This window comes from Pisolithus orientalis (genome assembly GCF_024613125.1).
Source record: "Pisolithus orientalis strain OTSU chromosome Unknown F5J12scaffold_19, whole genome shotgun sequence".
NCBI classification, from domain to species: domain Eukaryota; kingdom Fungi; phylum Basidiomycota; class Agaricomycetes; order Boletales; family Pisolithaceae; genus Pisolithus; species Pisolithus orientalis.
In genome coordinates this window covers 451,678-477,044 of record NW_026260800.1, presented here as the reverse complement: position 1 = coordinate 477,044, position 25,367 = coordinate 451,678, and the positions used below count along the sequence as shown (strand labels likewise).

Genomic DNA, 25,367 nt, shown 5'->3' with positions numbered 1-25,367 from the left:
GGCTAATAACGTTGAATCAACCAAGTGAAAGCTAGAGACACAGGAAACTAGATTTCGATCGTTGCTCTACTTTGCATTTTCTTATCTAACGTCTCGTGCCAATTGTGCTACCACCGAGATTGCTCTTGTAAACCTAAGTTTGGTCTTCTAACACACTCAACATTTCTCTACTTTGAGGGTATCATAAGGCTTTTCAGAGTGAAATTATTCTGCCGTTGCTTTGACGACTGTCGGCATTACGCCTAAAGCATGGATCAACTACTTGAGATAATGCAGGGGTACAAATACGTACCTCCAGTCGGGAGATACACGAGCTGGTGGTTAGTTACTCGCAAGAAGGAACCGAAGAAGCCACCGTGCGTTGTAATGGAAATGACTATGCATGGGGTTCTCGTCACCTTTCAACCACAGAGGAAACATTGCGTTACATTGTTCCTTGTCATTTTCAAATATCATGTCCAACGCAGCTTTGACCCGAACATCGACATCTGCCAGCGTTTCTCTGACGTCAGGTCTCCACAGCTCGTCCTCCTCAGCGAAACCGTCCTCAATGGAGTATTCCGGAAATGTCTGGTTGATGTATGTTCGCGTCCTCCTCTTGTCGCAGGTATGAACGCCAATTATCTCGCGGATATTCTGAGCATATTTCTCGTCAATGATGGAGATCCCGGGAAACGAATTCATGTAGTCACCTCCACGATAGTTGTCTTGCGACCATCAACAGTAATGTCCTTAAAAGTGCGCTGGCTCGTCCGTATGGTGCGCGTGAGTGGACTGCAATACAGCTTTTCTGGGAAGGGAAGGCCGTGCAAGACTTCTGTCTTCCATGCTTCGTTTGCCTGGTCTGCTTGGCCCTCACCCCTCGACGTGAGGTCGGGATCAGCTAGTGAGGTGACATATTTATAGATACAATAGGTCAAGGTACTTACGACCCCACGTCAGCTCTCCGTCTCCATTCAACTTAGACCAGTAGCTGCACCCACTCGTAGAAGTGCGAAGACGGATTTTCGAAAAGGTACTCACTCATCCCAGGCCTGATCCACGGCGCATTAATCACTCATGTGGCAGCACAAAGTACTGGGAAGACATGCCTTCTTCCCGTATTTCGCCTCAGCAACATTATCTGCACGTCCAGTTATGGAATCAGTGTGACAGTAGCCCGAAAGAGTATTGACTAACGATAGCCCTCTCCATGCCTTCCGAGAAAGAAGACTTTGTATTGGACGTGACTCGGCGCCTCGATATTAAGTTGCTGGATGGATGCGATGAACTTGTACCAACTCTCGGGACTGCCGTCAATGAGGCCGAATCGTGGCGGAAGCTAGCAATGATATAAACGCTTAAACACGTTAGATTAGTATACGCAGTTCGACTCACAGGCTGCTTGGCACATCAGCTCGCCTTGTGATGGAGGGAAATGTGGCACGTACATCGAGCCAGCCCGCAGCCGGCTTTGGATCGTCCTGCGAAAAGTACCCAACTACTGTCTAACACATTCCTTGGGTTGAATTGAAACGGGAATAGATTAGCAAGGCCAACCTCGTATGTTCTGTGGGGCGACATCAACACTTGCTTCGGCCTGGAGAGCCCACGTTGGCGTTATCTCAGGTCAATCAGGATGTCGTTGTGATCCTGTATTTGTAGTGCAAAAGGCGCCGGCAATTGATTTGGCTGTGCTGTTACCTTGCTCGCTATACTGGTTGATCGAACTGCGAATAACTCTAGCCCCTACTCGCTAGGGTGTTAGGTCTTTAGTTATCGCTTTGTTTCCTTGCTACGTGTGTCAGTTAGTACGTCTGCGAAGGTGTGCACTGATGTCTCGACAGGTTCGCGAACGATGCGCCTGATCGACGTGAAAGCATTCCTCAACTTTCATTCAGGGACAATCAACCAAGATACCAAGCTTCTGGTTGACGTCAATGGTGCTAATCTTGAGGAGACACCATATGCCATACTGTCTCATTGCTGGGGTGAGGAAAAAGATGAAGTGCAATATGTGGAGATGCAGGGACTTACGAAGATGGACGACGATACTGCCAGAGAGAGGATACGGCAGCGCAGCGGGTACCAGAAAATATATAAGAGCTGCGAGCGGGCGCTGCTGCATGACGAACTAAGTTGGCTCTGGGTGGATACATGCTGCATCAACAAGCAGAGCAGTGCCGAGCTGTCCGAGGCCATCAACTCCATGTACGTGTGGTATGCAAACTCGGATCACTGCTACGCATTCCTCCATGACATTGATGCTCGCACCCTTCCTTCGAAACGCGACGACAAGTACTCTCACCACAACGGTTGGCCTAAATGGTTCTCACGTGGATGGACACTCCAAGAACTCATTGCTCCTGATAACGTCCACTTTTTCAACCAGAATTGGGAGTACATAGGTAGCAAGCAAGGCGATGCTGACACCCTAGAGCTCATTACCAAGATTTCGGTGGACGTCTTGCGAAAGGGGCTCAGGCAATCAGATGACACGCACCCCAGTGTAGCGCAAATTATGTCATGGGCTGCAAACCGGAGGACGACAAGGGACGAAGACCAAGCATATTCGTTGCTGGGGTTGCTTGGTGTGCACATGCCGATGTTGTATGGGGAGGGGAAGAATGCGTTCCTCCGTCTGCAGCTGGAGGTCATGCGGACGATCAACGACCAAAGTGTATTTGCCTGGGGCTGGACATTGGCCGACGGTAGCGGTTGGGCTCCCAGCTTCCTTGCAGACGAGCCTAGTCGTTTTCGAGACTGCTCAAAAATAAATCGGATGACTCACAAAGCCCTCATAGACGCTCTTAAAAAGCACTTCCCGAAGAACAAAGTCCATAAGATGGCGCCGAGGGAGCATTTCAAAACATTTGATGTTACTAATGAGGGCATTCTTATATCACTAGTTCCTGCAACGTGATTCCTCCGGAGTCTCGGAGCTTTTCTCCGCAATGCTGGCATGCTGCGACACCCAAGATGGGTCGAGTCCCATAACCATCACCTTGCGGCAAAGTGGTCCCGACTCCAATTACTCTAGGTATTTCCGCCGTCGTATGGTATCTGAATGGAATGCAAATGTGCCCATCAAAATGGAGAAAGTCTTCCTTCCTTACCGGGATAACATTGACCTCAACATCAGAGGCCCACTGTCCAGACCAGTATGTTATGATTTGTCTTGAAATGCACTCCATGTACTGACGTTGTCAAAGAGTAGGCTTGCACGGATTCCATTCATGAATATCAGACCTAGTGACATCATCATCCTGTATGTACCAGCAGTGAATTGTTCTCTTGAGCTCAGTATGACCTTATCAATAGAGTCTTAGGTGCATCAGGTTCCGGAAAGAGCAATGTAAGTTGACGGAAAGTTATTGATGTTGTGCACTCTTACTGGTGAAGTGATCCAGATAATCAACAAACTCACTAGGGTATCACCAGAGCATGACAAACATAGCCTTGCAGCCTCTATGACAGATTGTAGTGCCTATACATGTGTCCGCAAGGGCAAACGTTTCATATTCATAGATACCCCAGCATTTGACATGCACGGATTTGAAAGAATATCAAATCTGATGAACTTCATGTGAGCTGGCAACACATTTACTCCAGCTGAAGGACTAATACCTGAGCAGATACCAGGGGTCTATGAAGCTCACTGGCCTGATCTACACACATAACATAATGGTTGAGTGCTCATGTGCTGGTGAGCAGTGCAAATCACAGATTCTAAAGTCTATGTGTGGGGACAAGGCAATTGATCGGTTGCGGCTGGTGACAACCATGTGGGATGGGGTTCAGGACCCAGAATATGCAATCAGAGTAGAAGATGTTTTAAAGAGAAACTGTTGGAAGGCTCTTCTCCAAGAGGGTGCCACTTCTCAATGGTTTGTCAATACTCCACAGTCAGCATGGGCAATTGTGGAGAGCCTGGGAGATACAAGGAAACCCCTGTTGCTTCAAGAGGAGATGGTTAAGGGAATCAATTTGAGGGAAACAACTGCATTCAAAGGATTTTCTTTGCTCCAGAAGTAGCATTGTCACCATACTCATGCAGTCCCTTGTATATAAATACACTGGCCCTCTGGGCAATCCAGGTTATTATCTAATGAAAAATCAAGTGGAGAAGCCTGGATTCATGTTGTCTGACACCCATGTGTGGAGGAGGGTGTGAAGAAGTTCACACATGGGCATCCCTTCTTGACTGATTGTCTATGAGTTGATGTCTCATGCAAATTTTTTCATATCAATTCAGTCATGTTTGAAAGTTAAAAAGTGCAGGAACCTTGTATGACCCAGAGGCTGATGTTTTGCTCAATGCAAAGTGAAAGGAACTTAGTACAAATGTAAACAGGTCTAGCTTAGAAGCTCATGCCTTGGACATGTAGTCATCAGCATATTACAGCAGTTTTCAGAATGGCACAGAGAACCCATTTTCAGAATTTGGGGTGGCTGTACTAGGACCCTGAATGCAACTGAGAATATGTGCAAGTATGTGGCCACCAGATAACTGCACCCTGCTATGTCATCACCTTCTCCTACTCATAGCTCAGAGAGACCACATGCATTTGCTGTGGCTCTAACTGTCTACTCCACCATCAAGAAGAAGGGAAATGGAAGAGGATCCACACCAAAAGAAGGGAAATCTGTCAAGATGAAGGAAATTCTTATTGTTGTGAATGATGGCAACTACCTCAAGTTTCTGAAGAGTATCCTTGAGAAGCATGGGTATGATAACTACAGGGTTTCTGAAAAGAAATGTTATCTATTCAAGTTTGTACCACCACAGACAAAAAGGTAACCATCAGTTCATTTTATTACTGTTATCATCTCACACAGAGATTACTTGATTAGCCAAGGTGCAAGCAATGCAATGGACATTGACAATGAGGTTGACTACCAGGAGATGGTCAAGAAGCTCCATGTGACCATGAAGATCTTCATTGACATGAAAGATGTTGAAAGACTTCCCTCAGATGATTTGGGGGATGAGTCTAGTCAATTGCCTGAGAGTAATGGTAATCAGGTATGGAAGATCAGTTCTTTCTACTATCTATGAATCAGAACATCCACAGAAGACTTCACATGGGATCTCAGATCTGGGCATGCATGCCCCTTGCTCATTGGCAAGGTCAAACTACAGAAGCTCTACAGGAATGAGCATGAAGGTTTTATATATGTTGGGCTGGACAATCCTACTGACCCCTGCCATGAGTTTGGATTGCTGTCATGTTCTGGTATGTATACTGCTTTTTTTGAATACTAATACTATCTTCTGATATCTGTAGGAGGAAGGACAGGTGATGTTGCAAGTGCTGCCTAATCTCAGGTCTTTCAACATGGCTAACAAGGCACCATTATTATATTGTACACACACAATGCAGGTGTCTAGTACTCCAGCACCTCAATACTGATTTCAACTCACTTGCCTTGGCCCTTTTGATTCAGACACTTATGAATTCCAGTCTCCTCTCACCCAAACCCTGGTCAAACCCAGCAAATGCACAGCCCATTCCATCCCCAGTGATGCCTCCCTACTCAAGCTGACCTATCCCCTCACCAACTCAGCTCTCATGTTTCCTCAGCTATACTGAAACTAACCTTGGTGTTCTCAACACTTCAATGTATGAGAAAGACCCTGAATTGCAGGGAATTGGTCCTGACATCCTTGCTGATATTGATGACAAAACACACACCCTTATCAGTTTCTCCACCAGAGATATAATTCACCTCAAGAAGGGGAGCTTGGTGTGGCAGAATGTCCCAGAGGCAAAGCTCAAACAGAGAAATGCTGCAGTGTTATCACAGAGCATTGAACAGACATCAGATTCAGGCTGAAAAAAGAAGGTAGCATATAAGAAATGATACCATGGTGATGATGGGTGCCACTTTTCTGAGTCCCAAATGACAGCTGATGAAAATCTGGGCAATCCTTTCACCCCCACCAAAGGTTATGATCTGTTTTATTGCTGTGATGTGCAGGTCCAGTGGCTACCTGTGCCCAATGGCTATGTTATGGATGAGGTGTCAAGTCTGGGCCTACTCTGACCAACTCCAGCACTAGACAAGGTCTGGGGAGAGGTCTGGAAGCAAGTCTGACAGAAAGAGCAGAACTCTGACTGGTGGGGTGTTGGCAGGAATGAAGTCCACCAAGATAAAGGCAGAGTGAAGTGAGGGTGTTGGGTTTAGCTCATGCACTGCCCCCTTGCATGATCTTGGCCCTCATATTTCAGAGGGGGAGCACAGACAGACAGTTGGAGGTAACTCTGACAGGCAGAAGATGGAGACAGAGGGAGTAGGAACTAAGTTGATATTTGTACTGAAGAACAGTGGAGTATGATACATGCTTTCATACTACTATGGAGGTACAGTAATCAGAATTGGAACTGACATATGGAGACTTGTAAAATTTCAAGTAAAACCTCCTAGACAATGAATGAAGGGTAGACAGAGGACACATGAATGGGTAACACAGAACATCCCAAAGAGAAAACAGTCCAGGCACCAGACCATGTGGTGCACATGCTGTGGAGTACCTGATCACATGCTGTCAGGGAGAAGTCCAAAGGGTAGTCACATGATTCCTCAGAGAACAGCCTGTGCAGTCTGGTAGGAGAGCAGTACAAGTCTGACAGCAGTTGGAGTGGAGATGACTCGTAAATGTCAGGGGACAGGTGGAGTTGGTGCAGAGTGAGTGAGGACCTAGGATGAATGCATGGTCATGACATGAGGGAGGTGACAAACATCACAAGAAGAAGGATATATGGTGGATGTCTATGTAGTTACTTTTTTTTTTGTGCATTGTATATCCAAAACTGTGAATTTTATAGCATTCTCAGGTTGCCATGCTGACATGGAGGAATACATGCAGTGAAGATCACATTTTTCAGTCAAACATACATACAATGGCTCAGAAGTAACCCAATGTTGGGTGATTTTGGAAACATTTGAGATTTATGAGGGAACCCATAGGAATTAGTTCAAACTCTTGAAGGGCCCCAAATAGCACTAATCATTGCCTTGACAACATGTGTTTGTTCATGTAATTTGGTGGCCATTGCACTGAGATGTAACCAGTTTTGAAAATGGTATGTCATTGGGACACTTTTTTGAGCATGATGTTGTCAGTCATTATTTAGTGAATAACATAAGGATTTGATGGCTTCTGAAGGATAGTTGTGCTTTAACCTTGCCTGATTATATAATGTGCATAATCCTAAGCCATATAAATGGCTTGGATCCCACTCAGCTAACCCTACTTCATCATGAAACCCATTTTTGCCTCTGCTAGAGCAAATATCCTTCTTCTTTCTGAATTTGGCCTTTCTGCTCACCAAATCTCCTCTAACACTGGTCTGGGGGACTATACTGTGGCCAGGGTCATCAAAGACTTCCAGCTAGATAAGGAAAACCTCAAACTAGGACATCCTTACAAGCTTTCTTGTACTGGCAGAAGGAGAATTGTCTCCAGTATGACTTCTGGAAGAGCTGAAAATGCTGTCCAGGCCACCCATCTCATAAATACTGCCCTTTCCTCCCCTATCTCTTCCCAAACTGTTTGCAGTGTGCTCAAGTCTGCAGCAGGAGAATTATCCTGCAAAGGCTTTCCCACCATTTTCCACACATATTTCCTTCCATCTGACCCAGACCTATTGACCTTGGGTTCAACTGACCAGATGATCCCAGTCCAGTTTTGGTGCTTAAGAGCAAGGGAAAGTCCCTGTTACCTATGTTTCCTGGACAAGAGTGGCTTCTGAGATGGGTGGCCTGGGCAGCATCTTCAGCTCTTCCAGAAGTCATACTGGAGACAATTCTCCTTCTGCCAGTACAAGAAAGCTTGTAAGGATGTCCTAGTTTGAGGATTTCCTTATCTAGCTGGAAGTCTGATGACCCTGGCCACAGTATAGTCCCCCAGACCAGTGTTAGAGGAGATTTGGTGAGCAGAAAGGCCAAATTCAGAAAGAAGAAGGATATTTGCTCTAGCAGAGGCAAAAATGGGTTTCATGGTGAAGTAGGGTTAGTTGAGTGGGATCCAAGCCATTTATATGGCTTAGGATTATGCACATTATATAATCTGGCTGTGACAAGACCTAAAAAACAGGGTTTGTTGTAGAGAACCAACAGAAAGAAAGAGAAGGAAAGGGTAGGAGACAGCTTTAGAAGCAGGAGCTTTAGGACTTGTAGACCCAAATGAACTAGCTTGGAGCTAGTCTGTGGATTGAGCAATGGTACTTATAGTATGGTACACAAGGTAATGGTGAGGCATACATGAGGTCCATGACATCAGAGTGGAGTGGAACATACTAGAAGGAAGGCATGTGATAACAGTAGGCAGGGTCTAGACTGGAGTCTGGACCAAGTCTGAGAGATAAGATAAGACAAGAGATTAGATAAGATGAAAAGGAAGAAGAGAAAAAAAGGAAAAGTGTATGTATCATCACACTATCCCCTCCTTAGGAATTGACTTCCAGGTGATTGAAGGTAGGTAATAGTGTCAGTGAAATTTTCAAGGGGACAGAAGAGGGAAGCAAAGAGGGAGGAGTCCATGCCATGAAGCTTGTGAGGGGCAGAGGGATGATGATGGTAAAAGTTTTTAATGGCAGTGAGGGTGGACTTCAGGGCAGACTCAGGCTCCCAGGTGTGATCCTCTGCATGGTATCCCTTCCAATGGACCAAGTACTCAAGCCTGTTCCTTTTAACGCAAGAGTTGGCAACATAATCAACCTCAAACTCTTCTTCCCCTTCATAGGCCCACCACCAGTCCAGGACAAGTAATGGTCTGTCCCTCCAATGGGCCTTTGTAAGGCTTGACCTGTGACACACTCACCACTGGATGGATTTTGAGGGTTTTTGGAAGTTTCAGTTCAACTGCATTTGGTTTGAGTGAGATGATCTGGTAGAGGCCAATCCATCATTTAGTGATTTTCTGAGAGGGACAACCAGAGAGGGAGATCTGTGACATCTCCAGCCAGACCATGTCTCCAACAGAGTAGGCTGGAGCCTCCAAGTGGTATGACTTGAAGTTAGCTCTCATCCAGTGAGAGTCAAAGTGCATCAGTAAATCACTTTTGCTGGCCAGAGCTGTCCAGAGCTGTCCAGCACTGGACAGATTCCCTAGGACTGCCAGCACGCAAAGTGATTTACTGATGTGTGGTTCAGTGGTGGTGTGCCTATGCAGTACCTAGATGGTGGAACCTGTTATCTGGGTGGGCTTTTATGAGCTACAACACTCAAAGACAAGTGCTGAGGGTTGGGGGTGCTCCTGATGAAGAAGGAGCATGAATGCAAGAGGATGTGATAGGGTAGACTGCTATCAACCTACAGAAGGATGGATGACAACTTAATATGATGCATGAGCTGCACTGAGCTCAGGGAGGACTTGGAGCAAAGTATATTGATGATGGATGATGATAAGTGATGATGAGAATGCAAGTGAGAGGGGCTCTCTGACATCTTCTATTCACCTATCTAAGTACAGTGATTTATATACAGTACAGGGGCATTGCCTATGGAAAACAAGGTGCAAACACTTGGTAAGTGATTGGTAAGTGATAGGTAAGGAATGTAAGCAGTGTGTAATTGTCTTAGAAAGCATTGGTATGAAGAACTTTGTGGGGTTGCAGAGGGGAACCCAGAGAGGAATCTGTAGGGAACCTCAGTACTGAGGGACTAGGTAAATTTTACTAGTGTATGGGTGCACTCTAACACCTTATGTAAGTGACATGATCATGTGCCTTAGTCCAAGTAAGGACAGGGGTCATTTCACTCCAACATGGTAAGCATTGGTAAGGATAAGTAAGCTAAAAAGCAAAGAATCAGTAAGCAAAGTCAAAAGATTGGTAAGTATTGGCAATAGGTGAGTCAAGGACAGTCAGAATGTCAAAGTATGAGTCAAGTAATGTTAGGAACTTGGAAAGCACACTGGAATCACATTAGGGGGAGGCTGTGCATGTCACATCTCAAAGAGATTGCTTCTAGGCCAAGGTGGGATGACAGAGAGGCAGTGCTGATCTGATGCCAATATAGTACATCCAAAAGCAGACAGTGTGAGTCAGATGTCAACAGGAGTCAAGATTTGGGGGTCTGTGGAGTGACAGGAGCATAGGAGATTGCAACTTCCCCCCAACTGTCCTCTCAGTGAAGCAAATAAAAACTTCATGAATGAGGCTCTGTTGGAAGAGAGGATGAAGGAGGAGTGTCTTCTGCTGTATCTTGCAACAAGGAGGCAAGATGTGCATCATACTCATCATGGATGTGATCAGGGAGAGTGGAGAACAGTAGATTATACTGTAGCTGTCACAATCTTGGAAGAATGATGGATGAGACTGGTATTAAGACATTGCAGGGAGCAGGGAGGAAGGATCCATATGCTTCTTGGACCAGAGAGACTGAAACAACCACAGAAGACCTTTCCAAGCAAATGACAGACCTGAGGCAACCAAAGAACATCCTCCTAGAGGTCATACCAACAAAAAGAACATGCTGTCCAAGCTGGATGGGCTGAGAGGGTGCTGATAAGGGTGGGATGTACCAGGATGCTTCAGGATGGAAGCTGTAGCCATGGTCCCTAGCAAAGGGGACAAGTGAAATGATTGACATGGAGGCAGCCATATCAGAAGAATTAGCAAAATGAGCATCATTTGGAGGGAGTGCTTTAGAAACATGTGGAGTGTGCAAATCCTTTCCAATTTTGGAAGGTAGTCACATGGCTGAGCACTATAAGCAAGTGTGGGAATGGTGTCAGTATCTACAGAAATGGCAGAGATATGTCAAAAACTGGAGTGCCATACATGGGTGCTTAAGAACCGTTACTGGCACTTAACTTGCTTCCTTCCTTTTTCTTTGGCATTGACACCTTGTTCTAGTGTGAGGGATGACTGCCAACATTCCTGGGAGTCATTCTATGCATGAGGGCTATAGTCTTCATCTCCATTCATCAGCTGTATCCATGTCCACCTCACCAAACACCTTTGGTGTGTGATGCCAGTCTGCTGTTTCCTTGAGGGCCTTCCTAGTGTCCTCAAGGACCTTGGCAAAGTCAACAGCATGGTCTGTAGCAAGCTCAGCCTTAGAAAGGAGGGTTCAACTCCCATATGTGGAGTGTAGGAGTGGGTAACCAAAAAGAGGGACCTATCAGTGGACTCCTGTCACTTATTGTTGTATGAGAACTGTGCAACCTTTAACCATGAAGGCCAGGAGTTCTGTCTGTCATTTACAAACAAACAAAGGTACTGCTGGAGATCCTGATTGAGATGTTCAGTTTGGCCATCAGTTTGTGGGTGGAAGGTGGTAGAGAGCTTAGGTGTGATCCCAAGCGTTTTGCAGAGATCCTTAGTGAATGCACTAGTGAACTGAGGACCTTGGTTAGATATGATGGATGAGGGGAGACCATGTTGGATCCAGACATGATCTCTGAAGAGTTCTGCAGTCTGGAGGGAGGAAACCTCTTTAGTGGTTGGTGCAAAGACCACCTCCTTTGAAAACCTGTCAACCACCACCACAATGTTGTTGAAACCTTGGGCATCTGGTAACTCCATGAAATCAACTGAGACATCAGTCCAGGGTTGTTCAGGGACAGGGTTAGGAAGGAGCTTGCTAGCAAGAGTTTTGAAGGTTGATGAACTGCAGAGGGAGTCAAGTACTGAACTGGAAGAAAGGATTATTCTAGGTAGATAAGTAAATGTTCTGTAGAAAGAATGTATGAGTCTCACCTCAGACTTCAAGTTGGTTGAAGCTGAGGTGCAGGTAAATAAGTACCACAAAGTGTGCGCTTTTTTGATTACATAATGCTGTGCTCACTGGAACATGACTAAGGTAAATATGTCAAACTCCAACAAGGAGGAGTTCTCAAGCTCTTGGTCATTTGGCAGCAGTGGTATGCAGCCACATACTCCTTTACAGAGCCAGTCATCCCAGGCCAGATGTAGTTGCAGGAAATGAGCTCCAGAGTTTTCTTCTGACCTGGGTGGCTGACTATGGGAGTATCATGGTGTTTTTCCAGGCAATGGATGCAAACAGCTGGTGGGATGTAAACCCTCCCTTCACAAATGTAGAGGCCCTCCTGGAGAGCTGAGCCTTCTGGCTGAGGCATAGCCAATGAAGCTGACTTCAAGGCAAGGTCTGTGTCAAGTCTGGGCCTACTCCAACCAACTCCAACACTAGATAGAGTCTAGGGAGGGGTTCAGAAGCAAGTCCAACACAGAAGAATAGAACTCTGACTGGCAGAGGGTTGGCAGGGACAAAGTCCACCAAGACAGAGGCAGGGTAGAGTGAGGGTATCAGGTTTAGCTCATGTGCTACCCCCTTGCACAATCTCAGCCCTCATATTTCAGAGGGAGAGAACAGATGGTTAGTCAGAGGTAACTCTGACAGACAGAAGATGGAGACAGAGGGAGTAGGAACTAAATTGATATTTGTACTGAAGAACAGTGGAGTATGGTACATGCTTTTATACTTACTACAGAGGTACAGTAATCAGAATTGGAACTGACATATGGAGACTTGTAAATTTTCAAGTAAAACTTCCTAGGTGATAAATGAAGGGAATATGGAGGACATATGAATGGGTAACATAGAACAACCCAAAAAGGGAACAGTCCAGGCACTGGACCATGTGGTGCATGCACTGCAGAGTACCTGACTGCATGCTGTCAGGGAGAAGTCTGAGGGAGATCATGTGACTGCTCAGAGAACAGTCTGCTTGGTTCAATGATAGACCAACACAAGTCCAACAGCAGTTGGAGTAGAGGAGGCTCATCACTGCCAGAGGGCAGGTGGAGTTGGTGCAGAATGAGTGAATGACTGGCAGAGAAGGATGTGGAGTGAGTGAGAACTTAGGGTGAATGCATGGTCATGACAGTCTGTATCCTCTCCAATCACCAGAGCAGAAGCAAGCTTTGAAGGATCAAGGAGAGTGATGCCTTGACTATCTGCCTTTACCCCCTGCTCATGATCCTCTCTTCAAGACAATGCATCAGCCTTGGCCATGGACAAGCCAAGATTATACACCAGCTTGTAGTTGAACCTGGAGAGATACTGGGCCCAACATGCCTGATGGTTGTGCCTGCATGAAGTACTGGAGGTTGGAGTGATCCATCCAGATTTCAAACTGGTAAGGGGTAGCCTCCAAGTAGTGCTGCCAGCTTTCCAAGGCATGAATGATAGCAAGCATCTCCTTGTTGAAGACCTGATAGTTTTGTTCAGGAGGAGACATGGAATGGGAGTAGTAGGCAACAGTGCACCAAAGATCATCTTTGCATTTTACAGAGAGAATGGCTCTGGTTGCAAAGTCTGAAACATCAGTCTCCAAATGAAACTTGTAGTTTTAATCAGGGAAGGAAAGGACAGGGGCAGTCATGAATGCAAATTCTAAGTCATCAAAGGCCTTCTGTTCTCTGGGTCCCCATGACCACAGCTGGTCCTTCTTGGTCAGGTCATTGAGAGGATGAGCCATTTGAGCAAAGTCCTTGATGAAGTGCCTATAGAAGTTTGCCAGGCCTAAGAAGGCTCATACCAAATGAACCTTTGTTGGTACTGACCATTCTGTTATGGCCTTGACCTTGCTCTTGTCCATCTTGACCCCATCAGTGCATACCACCATGCCCAAGAACTCTACCTTCTTCTGCTTGAAGAAGCACTTCTCTGGCTTGACAAACAAATCATTCTCTTCCAACCTCTTCAGGAACTCAAGGATGATCCTGTCATGCTCTGCTTTGTCATCTGTCTTGGTGAAGATCATGAGATCATCAGTGTGACAACCAAAACATCCTCCATGTCTCCAAAGATATTGTTCATCATGTTCTGGAAGGTGGAGGGGGAGCTGCAGAGGCCAAAGTACATGGCCAGAGGTTCATAAGCACCCTTGTGGGTGATGAAAGCAGCCTTCCATTCATCCCCCTCTTTAATGTGAACATTGTTGTAGCCCTAGCAAAGGTCTGCCTTGGTGAAGAGCTTGCAACCCTTGAGCTTATCAACAAGCTGAGATATGAGAGGCAGAGGGTATGCATTCTTGACTGTATGCTTGTTGAGGTACTGGTAATCCTGTACCATATGCTTCTTCCCATCCTTCTTTTGTATGAAGAATACTGGGGAAGTTTGAGGGGACTTTGAGGGGCAAATGTATCCCTTCTGTAGCTGGTCCTCAAGAAAGTCTGAGACCTCCTTCTGTTCCTCAGTGGAAAGGGGTATGAGATGGCCATGCTTGGGGGTGAAGGTGTCTTTTAGGTCAATGGCATGGTCCTATGGTTTATGAAGGGGCATCCTTTCTGACTCTTCCTTTGAGAATACCTTGAGGTGCTCATGGTATTCTTTTGGGATGAGTTCCTTCATGGTTCCTGCCCTGACCCTGGTGGAATGAAGTTTTGGGTAAAGGTACTCCATGTCCTGAGCCTCCTGTTCTTCAGCCAGTCTTTCCTTTCTTGTTCTTGGGGCAAGGTCATAGCACTTGCAAGGGCAGCATGAGAGCTTTACCTTTTTGGTTTCCTAACAAACCTTGGGGTTGTGTTTCCAAAGCCAAGTGTAGTGACCTGTGCCCAGACAGACTCTCAATGTCCCTGGTAGTTCATGACAAGGGATGTGACATGTGTAATGTTGCCCATGACATTAGGGGTACCATTGATGTTCAGGACAGAAACAGGTCATCCAAGTTTGACAAGAGGGACATCCTTTTCATTGGCCTGCATTTTGTCCAAGGTGTCATTTTCTCCAGAGTCCACCAGTACTTTTACTTCCCACTTCTTTCCTCTTCCTTCCAACACCACTTCTAGTTCCAACCCTGCCTTTGGATCTGCAGACCTTATTTTCAGGCTTTCTTTTGTTGACTGGATAGGCATGTTTTTATTTTTATTGCAAGAGGAATTAAGCACCAATAATTTTACATCCACAGCCATGCTGTGAGGAAATATATTAGAGAGGATTGAGGATGGAGTAGTAGAACCTGAAAGGGAGAGTAAGTCCAAAGGGGCTCCTATAGCCTGAGTGAGGGAAGGAAGGGATAGGGAACTGTCTAGGGCAGTCTGGGGTGGTCTTAGACTTGTTCTCATCTTTGGGGCAACTTGTCTATTGGTGAAAACTTACAGTATGAACAAACTGTAAGTAAGTGCTGACTAAGCACACAAAAAGCGAACTATACTACTCAAGTATAGTACCCACAACAATAAGTAAAGACACAATAAAATAAGAATTAATACCCAATATTCTAGTAAGGAGATCTCTCTCCTTACAGCACCCACTGGGGTTGCCTCTTCAGATGGTACATGTCATGACCATGACACTGCACAAGTTTATGCCAGTTTGTTGCAACTAACACAGTAACTACTGTTGGGCTCTGTTGCACCACTCATGATGGCACATCAACCATGAATTATTGCAATATTATTGCAATAAAAGTAGTATAGATGTTGCAATGGGTGCTGCAACACATTGCAACAAAAGTAGTATAGACATTGCAATGGGTGTTGCAATATGTGTAGTATAGACAGCAATGGGATTAGTATAATAATGCAACAGCAACACTACCCTATGGCGCTATGGCACTGCATGTGATACACAGATACTCACAGGTCACAGTCAATTCATGGTTACAAAGCAGTAAGATAGAAACTAAGATGTTTCAGAGCATAGGAGAGGGAGATACACTATAAGCATTGGCAACATCCAAGAAATGCTGTGTGTCCTTCCACATATCAGCAAATGACCTTGTGAGCTGATGCTGAAGCTCTGCCTGACACTCAGCATATGCATGACACCCATTAGGAGAGAGCTTTGTCACCTGTTGCAATGGCACTAGCATGGCCCATCCACCAATTTGCATGCCACTCAAGAAACTGTAATGTACATTGCTTTTCTTCAAATAGTAGCCCAACCTCCTCTTCCCAGCAGTGTGCACATGCACATGCTTTGCACCACTCCACATGGATGGCTAATATGGAGTTAAGATTAGCACTAAAGCAAGGTTGATGAGGCTGCTAGAAGATGCTTACCCTCCTGAAAACCATCATCTGATTCCTTCTCTGTGGTGTGATAACTGTACCTGTATAACTGCCAAATCCAAGAAACATGGCACCATCCCTCTCCAGGCCAGAGGTTGTAAGCATCTGTGAGTGCACTAATGTCCTCATCTGCAAGTGGGTGAAGCTTGTCCCTCCACCCAACTTGTCCAACCAGGGGGGCAAGAATGGGTAATGCTTGATACACTACACAATACCTTGTAGCAGCAGTATTTATCTTGGTATCTAGGGCTTTGAGACAATTTTGTGTGTGGGTGTTGGCTCCTTGACCATGTAAAAAACAATCCTTGAATTTGAGCATGTATGCATGAGATCGAAGACCCTGGCACAGATCATTCAATGCATCATGCACTTGACCCTCCCTGAGTTGAAGTTCAATCATTGCCAATTTCAGTGGACATGCGACTTTGCCACTAACTTGTGATGGGAGGAACAATGGGACGTCCTCCAGGGAATGAGGTTGACTGGCAAACTCCAGCCACTCATCCCAGAGGGCACTTACACCAGGCATAAACAGGACTTGAAGTTTTTGCCATGCCTCAATTAGCCTCACCAGTGCATTGCTTTGTTGTTGAACCCTGAGTTTGTGCATATCCATGACACACAATGCCAGCTCAGTGGCATCACACAGATGTTGTCTATGTTGCAGGAGTTAGATCAACAGATGTCCCACAGAGGGTGACTTACTGCTGATCCTCTAGGTCAATCCCAGTGCCAATGAGAACACTTGGGGTTGCATCTGGATGTAGTAGGAGCTCACTCCCTCCTGCAAGTGCACTGGCCTCATCCTCGCCAATTGTAAGTGGATACTAGCTTGCGTGATACCTGTGAAGGTACAGTATAGATGAATTGAAGGGAAACAAAAATTTGTTCAAGACTGTACATACCATTGTTCTTAACTTCGAATGGATTAGGCTTGGTTGAGTTGGCTTCCCAGTCCTCTACCTGCTGCTTCCATAGAGCGAGTTGCTCAGGAAACTTGAGCTTGAGCAACCATGTTAATTCTTCAAAGTCACATTGATGATCATTGCACTCAGGGATGGCCTCCTTTACCTTCCTAAGAAGAGAAGCGCCTATGATGAACAGGAGGTAAATCAGTCCTCAGTGAATCAATGGAAATGGTAGTGAACCCAGTCCAATAAGCTTTTTCCAGTTCCAGTCACCAAAGTAGTCATCCAGTGTGTCTTGACGATGACTAGGGCCCATGGTCTTCATGCTTGAAGCAGTGGGGTTAAGGTTTGCCCATCCATGCTCAGGTTCTTTGCCATCTGTCTGACCAACACCCTTGGTCCAATTGAAGGAGAAGGACCATTGGCATGAGGCAATGTGGGCAGGAAGGTGAAACTTGGGTACGAGAAATGTAACAGCCCAGTCATGTAAGTTTGACTGTAAAGAAGGTGGCATCTGGTCCATCCACTGATATAACTTCTTGTGCCACTGGCAGGCAATGTCATATGAAACTTTGAGGACAGTCACATCTGAGTGGTGTAGTGCAGATGCAAATGCATAGTCCATATTCACATATCTGTATGTTTTACACTCATGAAATGATATCACATTGGATGTAAATGATACACACCTTTCACCATATTGTAGGTCAACTATCCCATTTGGGAGCCTCATGCCATACCTGGTGCAAACAACCATGCCAATGCCAGTCACATTGCAACCTTTCTTTGACTTTGCATCTGCCATATTCACTGCATTGTGATTTGAGCACATGCTTTTCTGGATTAAAATAAATGTTTGCAAGTGCATTCAGTGGACAACTGCATACCTCTTGGATATCATGCCAGTGGTCACTTAAGTATCTCTTGAACATGGTGTCCTCCACAAAATATGCCCAGCCCTGACTGAGGCTTGGATTGTTCTCATTATTTGAGACTGCATGGTGTCTGAGGCAAAAGTTGGTGTCAAGAGTGACAAAAAGTGCATCAACATCTCTACATAACAATTTAGTTGAATATCAGAGTTAAGATATAGCTAACCTTTCTGGTGACCCCATCATGTTCTTCCTGGGTTGAGGGCATGCTGGACATAACACTGCACATTTGCCTTCTTTTGTATTCAAAACACCAGCAGGATCGTGTCCTTGTCCTGAATGTTTGAGCATCTTGAGGTGGCGCCATTGATGGACCATTCTCAAAAACTGTTCATAATGAGCCTGACATGACTGAGCACAAACTTTACAACATGAACTGCAATGCACCTTAGGTGGATTTAATCCAGTATTATCTGAACAACGTGACAAGGCACTGTGAAACTCATAACAAGAAAGCTTGGATTCTAATGACAGGAGATGAAAGTCTTCCAGGACTTGGAACATTGCTGCAGTGTGGGGCTTATCAGAAGTTGCAGGGAGCCAGTGAATGTGCAGCAATTGTTGTGTATATGAATCTGCAGTCTCACACCCACAGAAGGTAAGGCTGACAATGTGAATCCCAGACCCCATGTAGTCCATTTAGTCACAACATATAGGTAGCCTGCATGCCAAAATGCCAACACTTATATAGACCCTGCAATGGGCCTGTCTAAATAGATTAGCCATGACACATGGACAGGCCTGAGGGCCTATAGTGAGAGCAACATACATACAGGCCCATAAATGCAATTCCACAACATATGGGAGGGCCTGTGGAGGGTAAGGATGCTGCAACATATAGACAGGCCCATGACCAAGTAAGTATGCTAAGCTACTGTAAGACATGGACAGGCCTGCCTATTGTATCATGAAGAAGGTCACAACATATGGACAGGCCCACCCATCATATGTTTTATAGGGTCACAACATAAAGAGGGGCCCATCTATGATAGATTACAGAGTTGGCAACATATGGATGGGCCTGGGAGTAATATCATTTATGGTGTCACAACATATAGACAGGCCCATCAGTAATATCATTGACAGTGTCACAACACATAGATGGGCCCATCTAGTAAGATGTGTCCCTGCCACAACATAAAGATGGGCCTATCAGTAATATCATTTACAGTGTCACAACACATAGATGGGCCCATCAATAGCAACATGTATGCCTGTCACAACATAAAGACAGGCCCATCAGTAATATCATTTACAGTGTCACAACACATAGATGGGCCTGTCTAGTAAGATGCACCCATGTCACAACATAAAGATGGGCCTTTCAGCAATATCAATCACACAGTCACAACACATGGGCAGGCCTGTCAATAGCAACATGTATGCCTGTCACAACATAAAGATGGGCCTGTCAGTAATATCAATCACACAGTCACAACACATGGGCAGGCCTGTCAATAGCAACATGTATGCCTGTTGCAACATAAAGACAGGCCCATCAGTAATATCATTTACAGTGTCACAACACATAGATGGGCCTGTCTAGTAAGATGCACCCCTGTCACAACATAAAGACAGGCCCATCAGTAATATCATTTATAGTGTCACAAGATATGGAAGGGCCCTTCAGCAGTATCATTTATGCAGTCACAACATAAGGATGGGCCCTTCAGCAGTATTATTTATATGGTCATAATGTATGGATGGGCCCTTCAGTAATATCTTTTATATCGCCATAAAACAAGGATGGGTCCATCTAGTAAGATCCACCCCTGTTGCAACATAAGACGGGCCCAACACCAATAGCACGTATAGCATCATAACATATTGATTGGATCACAGCAAAATATTGAGGCAAGCATCCCAACATGCCATAATTTTCCAACAAGCTGCAAGTGGCTTGCCCACTATACAACTCCGACCTCATCCACCCCAAGCATGAAACCTACACAAGACATGTCTAAAACCCCCCACAGATGGCAAATGGAACTAACAGACTGCATTGCATCATACATGAAAGCCAGATTTCAAGAGGAGGTATTCAGTGGACCTTGCACCCTTCCAGATATATCAATTCTGTTTCCAGTGTTATGTGAAGCAGATCACATATCATCAGTAATCTCACAGGCCTATCATCACCCAAGTAAGTCCATCATAATGGTGCAATGGAAGTTTTCATCTTTCCACAGTCAACATTGGGAAAAATTGGGGTGGAAAAACCTGCAATGCAGAAGCTGCTGAGAGATACACAGAAGTGACTGAGCCATCCATTCTGGTGACTGACTCAAACACCATCTGCATTTGGTATTTGCCAGATGCTCTCAGCCCAAAAAGAAGGGTAAGGGAATGCAGAATCTCATATTCTACTGACTTAATGCAATGGCAGGCCAACATATGGAACTGCCTTCATCTTCTGAGGGAACCACTGTGGGAGAGCATAAAGGCTTCCCCACAGGCATGGCAGATGGACAAGTCATATTTCTGTGATAATGCTGAGTTGAAAGGCACCATCAACCTGTCACCTGCATGGTTTCAACAGGGTCATGGGGTGGGTGATCATTTCTTTCCTTGTGAATAAAGCACTCATCTGCCTTGAAGCCCCAAAATGGCTTCCTGGAAGCCTCATGGCTGCTCAAATCCAGGACAGAAAACACTTCTACAAGGGAATGGGTCAACCAAATGTCTGACACCAATGCCCTGTTATCTGTGATCCTGCATGTCATCCATCCATGAATGTATGCAGATGGCAGGGAAGCATTGATCCACCTTGGCAAACAGGTGGAACAGCGGGTGGATTCAGATATGAGCTCCATACTGCTGATATGGAGCTCCACATATAGCAGCATGTCTGTGATGGTGAATCAAGCAACTTGTTACTGCAGGGATATCAATGGATGGGATCCATGGTATGACATGCTGGTAACTGTGGGCAACTACCTGCCCTTGGACTTTGTCATTCCAACATTGAATCTGCAGCTGTGCTACAACCCAGGGACAATCATTGCATTTTCAGGTTCAGCACTGGAGCATGGGGTGGGAGTTGTAGATGGTGACAGAGCATGCCTGGCATACTACATGCATGCCAATGTACATCAGTCAGTGCCTGTTCCCATGTGTCAATCACTGTGGATGGACAACCTACTACCTAGACCAGTTGCAACTGGACAACTGTTGATTTGAAGCTGCAAAATTTAATGTAAGATTTAGTAGGTGATGCAGATCTTGTATTTTATTAGGATATGCTGGCTCTTGAATTTTGGATGGGTGGTGTTGCCAAGATTTTGCAAATGGGTGGGTGCTTTGACATCATAGATTGGGCAGGTACTCAGAGCTAAAGGGTGTGCATCATAAACTGCAAAAAAAATAAACCTACTCAGGCCATCATGCAGATGGGTGGATTGTTGGACATCGTGCAGATGGGTGGGGGTTCAGACATCATGCAAATGGGTGGCATCTCATAAATGATCGACATTTACAGCAATGTATATTCAACCAACTCCACAGTCAAAAACATGTAAACTACTGAAGTGGCATGCCCAACAACCTGCACAATGCCCACCACCTAGTGTAGAAATGGTCAATTTGTCAACCCTGACTGTTGACAACATTGGCATATTTCTGAATATTTTTGATGCAGTAGTTTACCTGCTCCTTGATATGGCCATTGAGATGGTCTGCAATTGGTGCCTCAGGCAATGCCCATAAGCCCTGGGCCATCATCAACTATTTTCAGTGACAAGAATAAGTGGCATACCTTAAAAAAATCCCAGGTCATGGAAAACAATCCCTTGCCTTGCAATCTTTGGGAATCCACTGCATATTCCTCAGAACAATATAGCCACCAAGGGAATGCAAAGCTGGAATTGGGATCAGCTGCATGTGGGGTCCAATGTGGGATGATGGCACTGATATTGTCGATTATGGTAAATGCACTAAGGGGAATTAGCTGCATTTGATTGTGGAAGCTAACCTCATCATCTTGGTGTCTGAGGTATGCATGGTAGCATGCCAGGAGGGGAGGAGTATAACTGGCATGCAACACTGTCACCAGAATCAAGCTATTAAGCTGATTCTGAAGGAATTATGTATCAGTCCCACATTGTGAAAAATTGATGTAAAACCTACCAAGTCCATTGCTAAGTTTGCAAACCAATGTGCAGGCCATCCTGTGATATCAGCAGTCTGCTTCAGATGTACAGAGGCCACCTTGATCTGGCACACCAAGTAGAGGATACCCATCTCTACCACAGACTGGTGAGATGGGTGTGATTGGCTGGCAATGAATGGCTTGGGACAATTTTCAAAGGCAGAATGTGGATAACAAATGACTTCCATCAAATCAAGCATATTGATGAGTCAAAGGCCATGAGAGGCTGCACCATACTGGTCCCTTGCAGCTGTGCCCAATTCTCTCACAATGGCATTCACAGCCTGCACAAGGTGCCTATCGAGGGTGGGATCAAATGGCATGTTGCTGGGAGTGGTGTTTCCACAATAGCAAGATACTGTGGCATGTAAGGTGCACAGGACTAAAATTATCAATGTCAAAGGCATATCAGATTAAGCTCATGCCCATACCTTGTTCGCATCATGGAACAGGTGCCAATCCCCATTGTTCCATTTGAAGAGATTGCTGTGTGGATGGAAGTTCACCTACATAATGGATGGATATCACTGATCACGTGAATAGAACCAAATAAATGCTCACCATTGCATATTTCCTCAAAAAGATCCCTCATCTCTGATCATTTGGGCATGCCAAAAGTCAAATGGTTTGTGCCATTGTCCTCATCCACTGCCAAGTCAAAAGATTCAATGGGTACATTTGAAACGAGTGGGGGAGGCATTGGTTCCCTCATATCCTGCAATTGAGCAAGCAGGGTTAGTCAGAGAATCAGGTCAAGGAGATCAGTCCCTCAGATTTGATGATTCACAGGTGATGGGCAGAGGAGATGGTTCCCACACATTCTGCAAGTCTGCCAGAAAATCAACCTGCATAGTAACATCTTGTGCAGGTGTTGAAGACCTGTCCATCCTGTTTAATTTCTTGTGTGTGACTGGTGGTGCCAATGGTTCCCATGCATTCAGCAATTGCTTGAGTAGATCCACGTTCATACCATCTGCTGGGGGAGCAGTTGGTTCCTGTTCATTCAGGAACCAATTCATCAAGTTGTTGTGTGGATCTATTACTAGAAAATTAGTTTGTTTGTTAGCTTGAAGGGCAATCATGCCAACTCACTGGCCACAATTCTGCCCTCTGCCAGAGCAGTTGGCTCCCTTTCCTGCAGGAACTGATCCACCAAGCTTTTGCATGAATCTATAGTGAAAGAATGTTTGTTGTTTAGCTTGGAGAGAAATCATGTTCACTCACTGGCTGTGATATCCATGTTCGACCCCACCATATCCACCCTCCCACTTGAGACAATTGGTGGAGGGGTTGGCTCTCACAACTCACACAGTTGTACTAGTGTCTCCTCCAGAATTTTTGGACTGCTTCACATGGGAGCTAGATTGCCTTGGCTCAGTTGGTCTTACATTAGTTGTGGATGGCTTAGGTCACTGGATCCAACAATGAAGACAACCTCACCTTGATGACAGAAATGAACTTGGCAGGACTGTTCAGCAGACGTATTCAATGATGATGGGTTCACTGATAGGTTGATGATCAATCAAGATTTACACTTGTAGGAACAATGGCAAGAATATCATTCACACCATGGGAAGCAAGGTTGGACAATGGCAGACACAGCCATATGTGGTTCAGCAAGGTTGGACAATGGCAGACAGAGCCAAATTTTGGGTAACAGCAATACATGGGAGATGAGCAGAAATATCTCCCTACATAGATAGCTACCAGTCGCTTCCACATGGCCAATACATCCTACATGACAAATCTGCAGAAGCATGTGGGTCAAAGTGAGATGATTGATATCCCATTGTCACTTCAGATTATCCCTGGAATCGGCATATGGCATGTGCATGGGCACAAGAAGGAATGTTATGCATGGTATGCCCCACTGTTCATCAAGGGGGCTGGATGGGTAGATGGAGAAATCATTGAAATGTTGTGGTCCATCCTTAATGTGGCATCCACATCTGCATGTGGGATGACCTCACCACACCACCAAGAACTGCTGGATTTCCAGATGAATGATTCCAACTTCATGAAGATGATTTGGATTGGTTAGTCTGAGGATCCACTTGCAGCGCACTCTCTGACATCCAAGATTAAGTGGATAGCCTATCACAGAAGCTCAAAGTGGCTTGAGCAGCAGTGCCATTGGTGAGGCAGGCATATATAAAGCTAGATGAAGCCTTGACTGCAGAGCAGCAAAACAGCTGGCAAATGCAAGAGATTCGTGCACTGCATGATCACATCGATGACCCATCTGTCATGGACATCTTTGAAGTTCAATTAAGGGTGGGTATGGCATCTGCCTTTTTGGATAAATGCAAAATACTGACATATCACAAGAAGCACCAACAGTGTGTGCCATCAAACTGGCATTATTGGATGAACCAAGACCCAGCAGAAGCCTACATGGAGCAGCTAGTTGGCTAGCACATGGTTTACACTTAGAAGAGGCCATAACCTCACTTCACATGGACAGAAAGGATGTTGGGGAATGGGCATTGGAATTGAAAATTTTGGCTATGGCATGCTGTGCTGATCGCATTGCATCTGAACAATTGGGTTTTATTGCGGATGCTGCAATTTACTTGAAGCTGCACCTTGAAGCAGGCTCCAACACTTCCACCAGCAAATCTGTACAGCAGACTGCATTTCTTGATGAAAATTCAGAGCAGGATTATGCTTCGGATGATGGTTGGTTGGACAATGTGGGGGATGAGTTGCCCACTTCAGATGGAACCCTGGCAGGACTGCAGGACAAATTGCCACTTCCATCCGCTCTTGGCATTGATGCATGTTGAGCTCAAGGGCTTCAAAATCTTGCAGAAATGGAGCTGAAGCTTCACACAGGTCAAGCTAATGATGCACTACATGGCCTCTGTCTTATGTTGGCAGACAAGGTGGCTGTCTTTCAGGGGGTGGTGCACACAGCTAAGAGCTATTCTGTGAAAACTTGGACCTGGGATATGATCTGCACTATCAATGTCTCAGTAAAACAACAGGCCACAATTTATAATCGATGCAGAGATGCCATGGTTGTACTTGGCACAGGTGCAGATATCTTAGGACATTATCAAGAGCTTCATAAAGAAGACCTGGCTGTGCAGACAGCGGCCTTCTCCCAAAATGCACAGGAGCACTGTGGAACCCATCTTCCATGGTTTTGGTCGATCAATGTCCTGCGGGACACAGAATCAAAGAGTTGGATGTCTGAATGTATGTTGACCTTACTGTTCAACAGTGCTTTATGGTTGATGAACTTTCTTCAATTAGTTTATCACATTCATTGGCTGCAAGCAAAATCTGTCAAAGATCATTGGGAAGAAGAGGAAGAGCTCGTAATATCAGAATTTCAATGGGCTATAAGTTTCTTCAGATTTTGAGCAAAAGAATGGCATAAGATACAGATGGTAAGCAGTGCTATTGG

The 25,367-nt window shown here is 45.3% G+C and overlaps 6 protein-coding genes across 6 annotated transcripts; 3 read left to right on the top strand and 3 right to left on the bottom strand.

The window, feature by feature from the left end:
* Positions 1–105: 105 nt before the first annotated feature.
* Positions 106–1,700, bottom strand: F5J12DRAFT_168663 (histidine phosphatase superfamily). The gene is made up of 10 exons (XM_051738212.1): positions 1,540–1,700; positions 1,431–1,487; positions 1,180–1,321; positions 1,092–1,123; positions 1,024–1,034; positions 930–973; positions 693–883; positions 429–636; positions 293–376; positions 106–242 (listed from the first exon to the last, which is right to left on the bottom strand). Exons 1-10 carry the CDS (start codon positions 1,561–1,563, stop codon positions 205–207), a joined length of 831 nt encoding a protein of 276 aa, XP_051598915.1. The 5' UTR covers positions 1,564–1,700; the 3' UTR covers positions 106–204.
* F5J12DRAFT_168731 (heterokaryon incompatibility protein-domain-containing protein) lies at positions 1,618–3,204 on the top strand. The gene is made up of 3 exons (XM_051738213.1): positions 1,618–1,778; positions 1,827–3,140; positions 3,192–3,204. Exon 2 carries the CDS (start codon positions 1,838–1,840, stop codon positions 2,900–2,902), a length of 1,065 nt encoding a protein of 354 aa, XP_051598914.1. The 5' UTR covers positions 1,618–1,778; positions 1,827–1,837; the 3' UTR covers positions 2,903–3,140; positions 3,192–3,204.
* On the top strand, positions 2,846–4,310 carry F5J12DRAFT_168812 (uncharacterized protein). Its single transcript, XM_051738214.1, has 6 exons — positions 2,846–2,962; positions 3,020–3,140; positions 3,192–3,247; positions 3,301–3,334; positions 3,390–3,565; positions 3,615–4,310. The coding sequence occupies exons 1-6, from the start codon at positions 2,934–2,936 to the stop codon at positions 4,012–4,014; spliced, it is 816 nt and encodes a 271-aa protein (XP_051598913.1). The 5' UTR covers positions 2,846–2,933; the 3' UTR covers positions 4,015–4,310.
* An 11,279-nt stretch (positions 4,311–15,589) lies between these two features.
* Positions 15,590–18,099, bottom strand: F5J12DRAFT_783695 (uncharacterized protein; the record flags this gene model as incomplete). Its single annotated transcript, XM_051742893.1, has 10 exons — positions 15,590–15,898; positions 15,960–16,172; positions 16,405–16,624; positions 16,674–16,752; positions 16,797–16,811; positions 16,874–17,059; positions 17,117–17,511; positions 17,566–17,714; positions 17,764–17,929; positions 17,975–18,099. The coding sequence occupies 10 exons, from the start codon at positions 18,097–18,099 to the stop codon at positions 15,590–15,592; spliced, it is 1,857 nt and encodes a 618-aa protein (XP_051598912.1).
* A 1,665-nt stretch (positions 18,100–19,764) lies between these two features.
* F5J12DRAFT_783694 (uncharacterized protein) lies at positions 19,765–21,143 on the top strand (the record flags this gene model as incomplete). Its single annotated transcript, XM_051742892.1, has 7 exons — positions 19,765–19,845; positions 19,936–19,951; positions 19,998–20,146; positions 20,195–20,360; positions 20,407–20,478; positions 20,552–20,895; positions 21,045–21,143. 7 exons carry the CDS (start codon positions 19,765–19,767, stop codon positions 21,141–21,143), a joined length of 927 nt encoding a protein of 308 aa, XP_051598911.1.
* A 250-nt stretch (positions 21,144–21,393) lies between these two features.
* Positions 21,394–23,195, bottom strand: F5J12DRAFT_783693 (uncharacterized protein; the record flags this gene model as incomplete). The annotated part of the gene is made up of 12 exons (XM_051742891.1): positions 21,394–21,426; positions 21,454–21,531; positions 21,563–21,754; positions 21,779–21,880; positions 21,934–22,095; positions 22,225–22,252; positions 22,315–22,337; positions 22,387–22,461; positions 22,632–22,670; positions 22,801–22,997; positions 23,048–23,125; positions 23,180–23,195. The coding sequence occupies 12 exons, from the start codon at positions 23,193–23,195 to the stop codon at positions 21,394–21,396; spliced, it is 1,023 nt and encodes a 340-aa protein (XP_051598910.1).
* Between the last annotated feature and the right edge of the window lie 2,172 nt (positions 23,196–25,367).

What these genes read in the sequence shown, in the direction of transcription:
- F5J12DRAFT_168731 (XM_051738213.1), top strand. Translation starts at nt 1,838, where the DNA reads ATGCGCCTGATCGACGTGAAAGCATTCCTCAACTTTCATTCAGGGACA.
- F5J12DRAFT_168663 (XM_051738212.1), bottom strand. Translation starts at nt 1,563, where the DNA reads ATGTCGCCCCACAGAACATACGAG. An exon ending in CGCCCCACAGAACATACGAG is followed by an intron (nt 1,488 to 1,539) that starts GTTGGCCTTGCT and finishes GGAATGTGTTAG; the next exon opens with ACAGTAGTTGGGTACTTTTC. An exon ending in GCAAGACAACTATCGTGGAG is followed by an intron (nt 637 to 692) that starts GTGACTACATGA and finishes AAATATGCTCAG; the next exon opens with AATATCCGCGAGATAATTGG.
- F5J12DRAFT_168812 (XM_051738214.1), top strand. Translation starts at nt 2,934, where the DNA reads ATGCTGGCATGCTGCGACACCCAAGATGG. An exon ending in CCTAGTGACATCATCATCCT is followed by an intron (nt 3,248 to 3,300) that starts GTATGTACCAGC and finishes CCTTATCAATAG; the next exon opens with AGTCTTAGGTGCATCAGGTT. An exon ending in TCAAATCTGATGAACTTCAT is followed by an intron (nt 3,566 to 3,614) that starts GTGAGCTGGCAA and finishes ATACCTGAGCAG; the next exon opens with ATACCAGGGGTCTATGAAGC.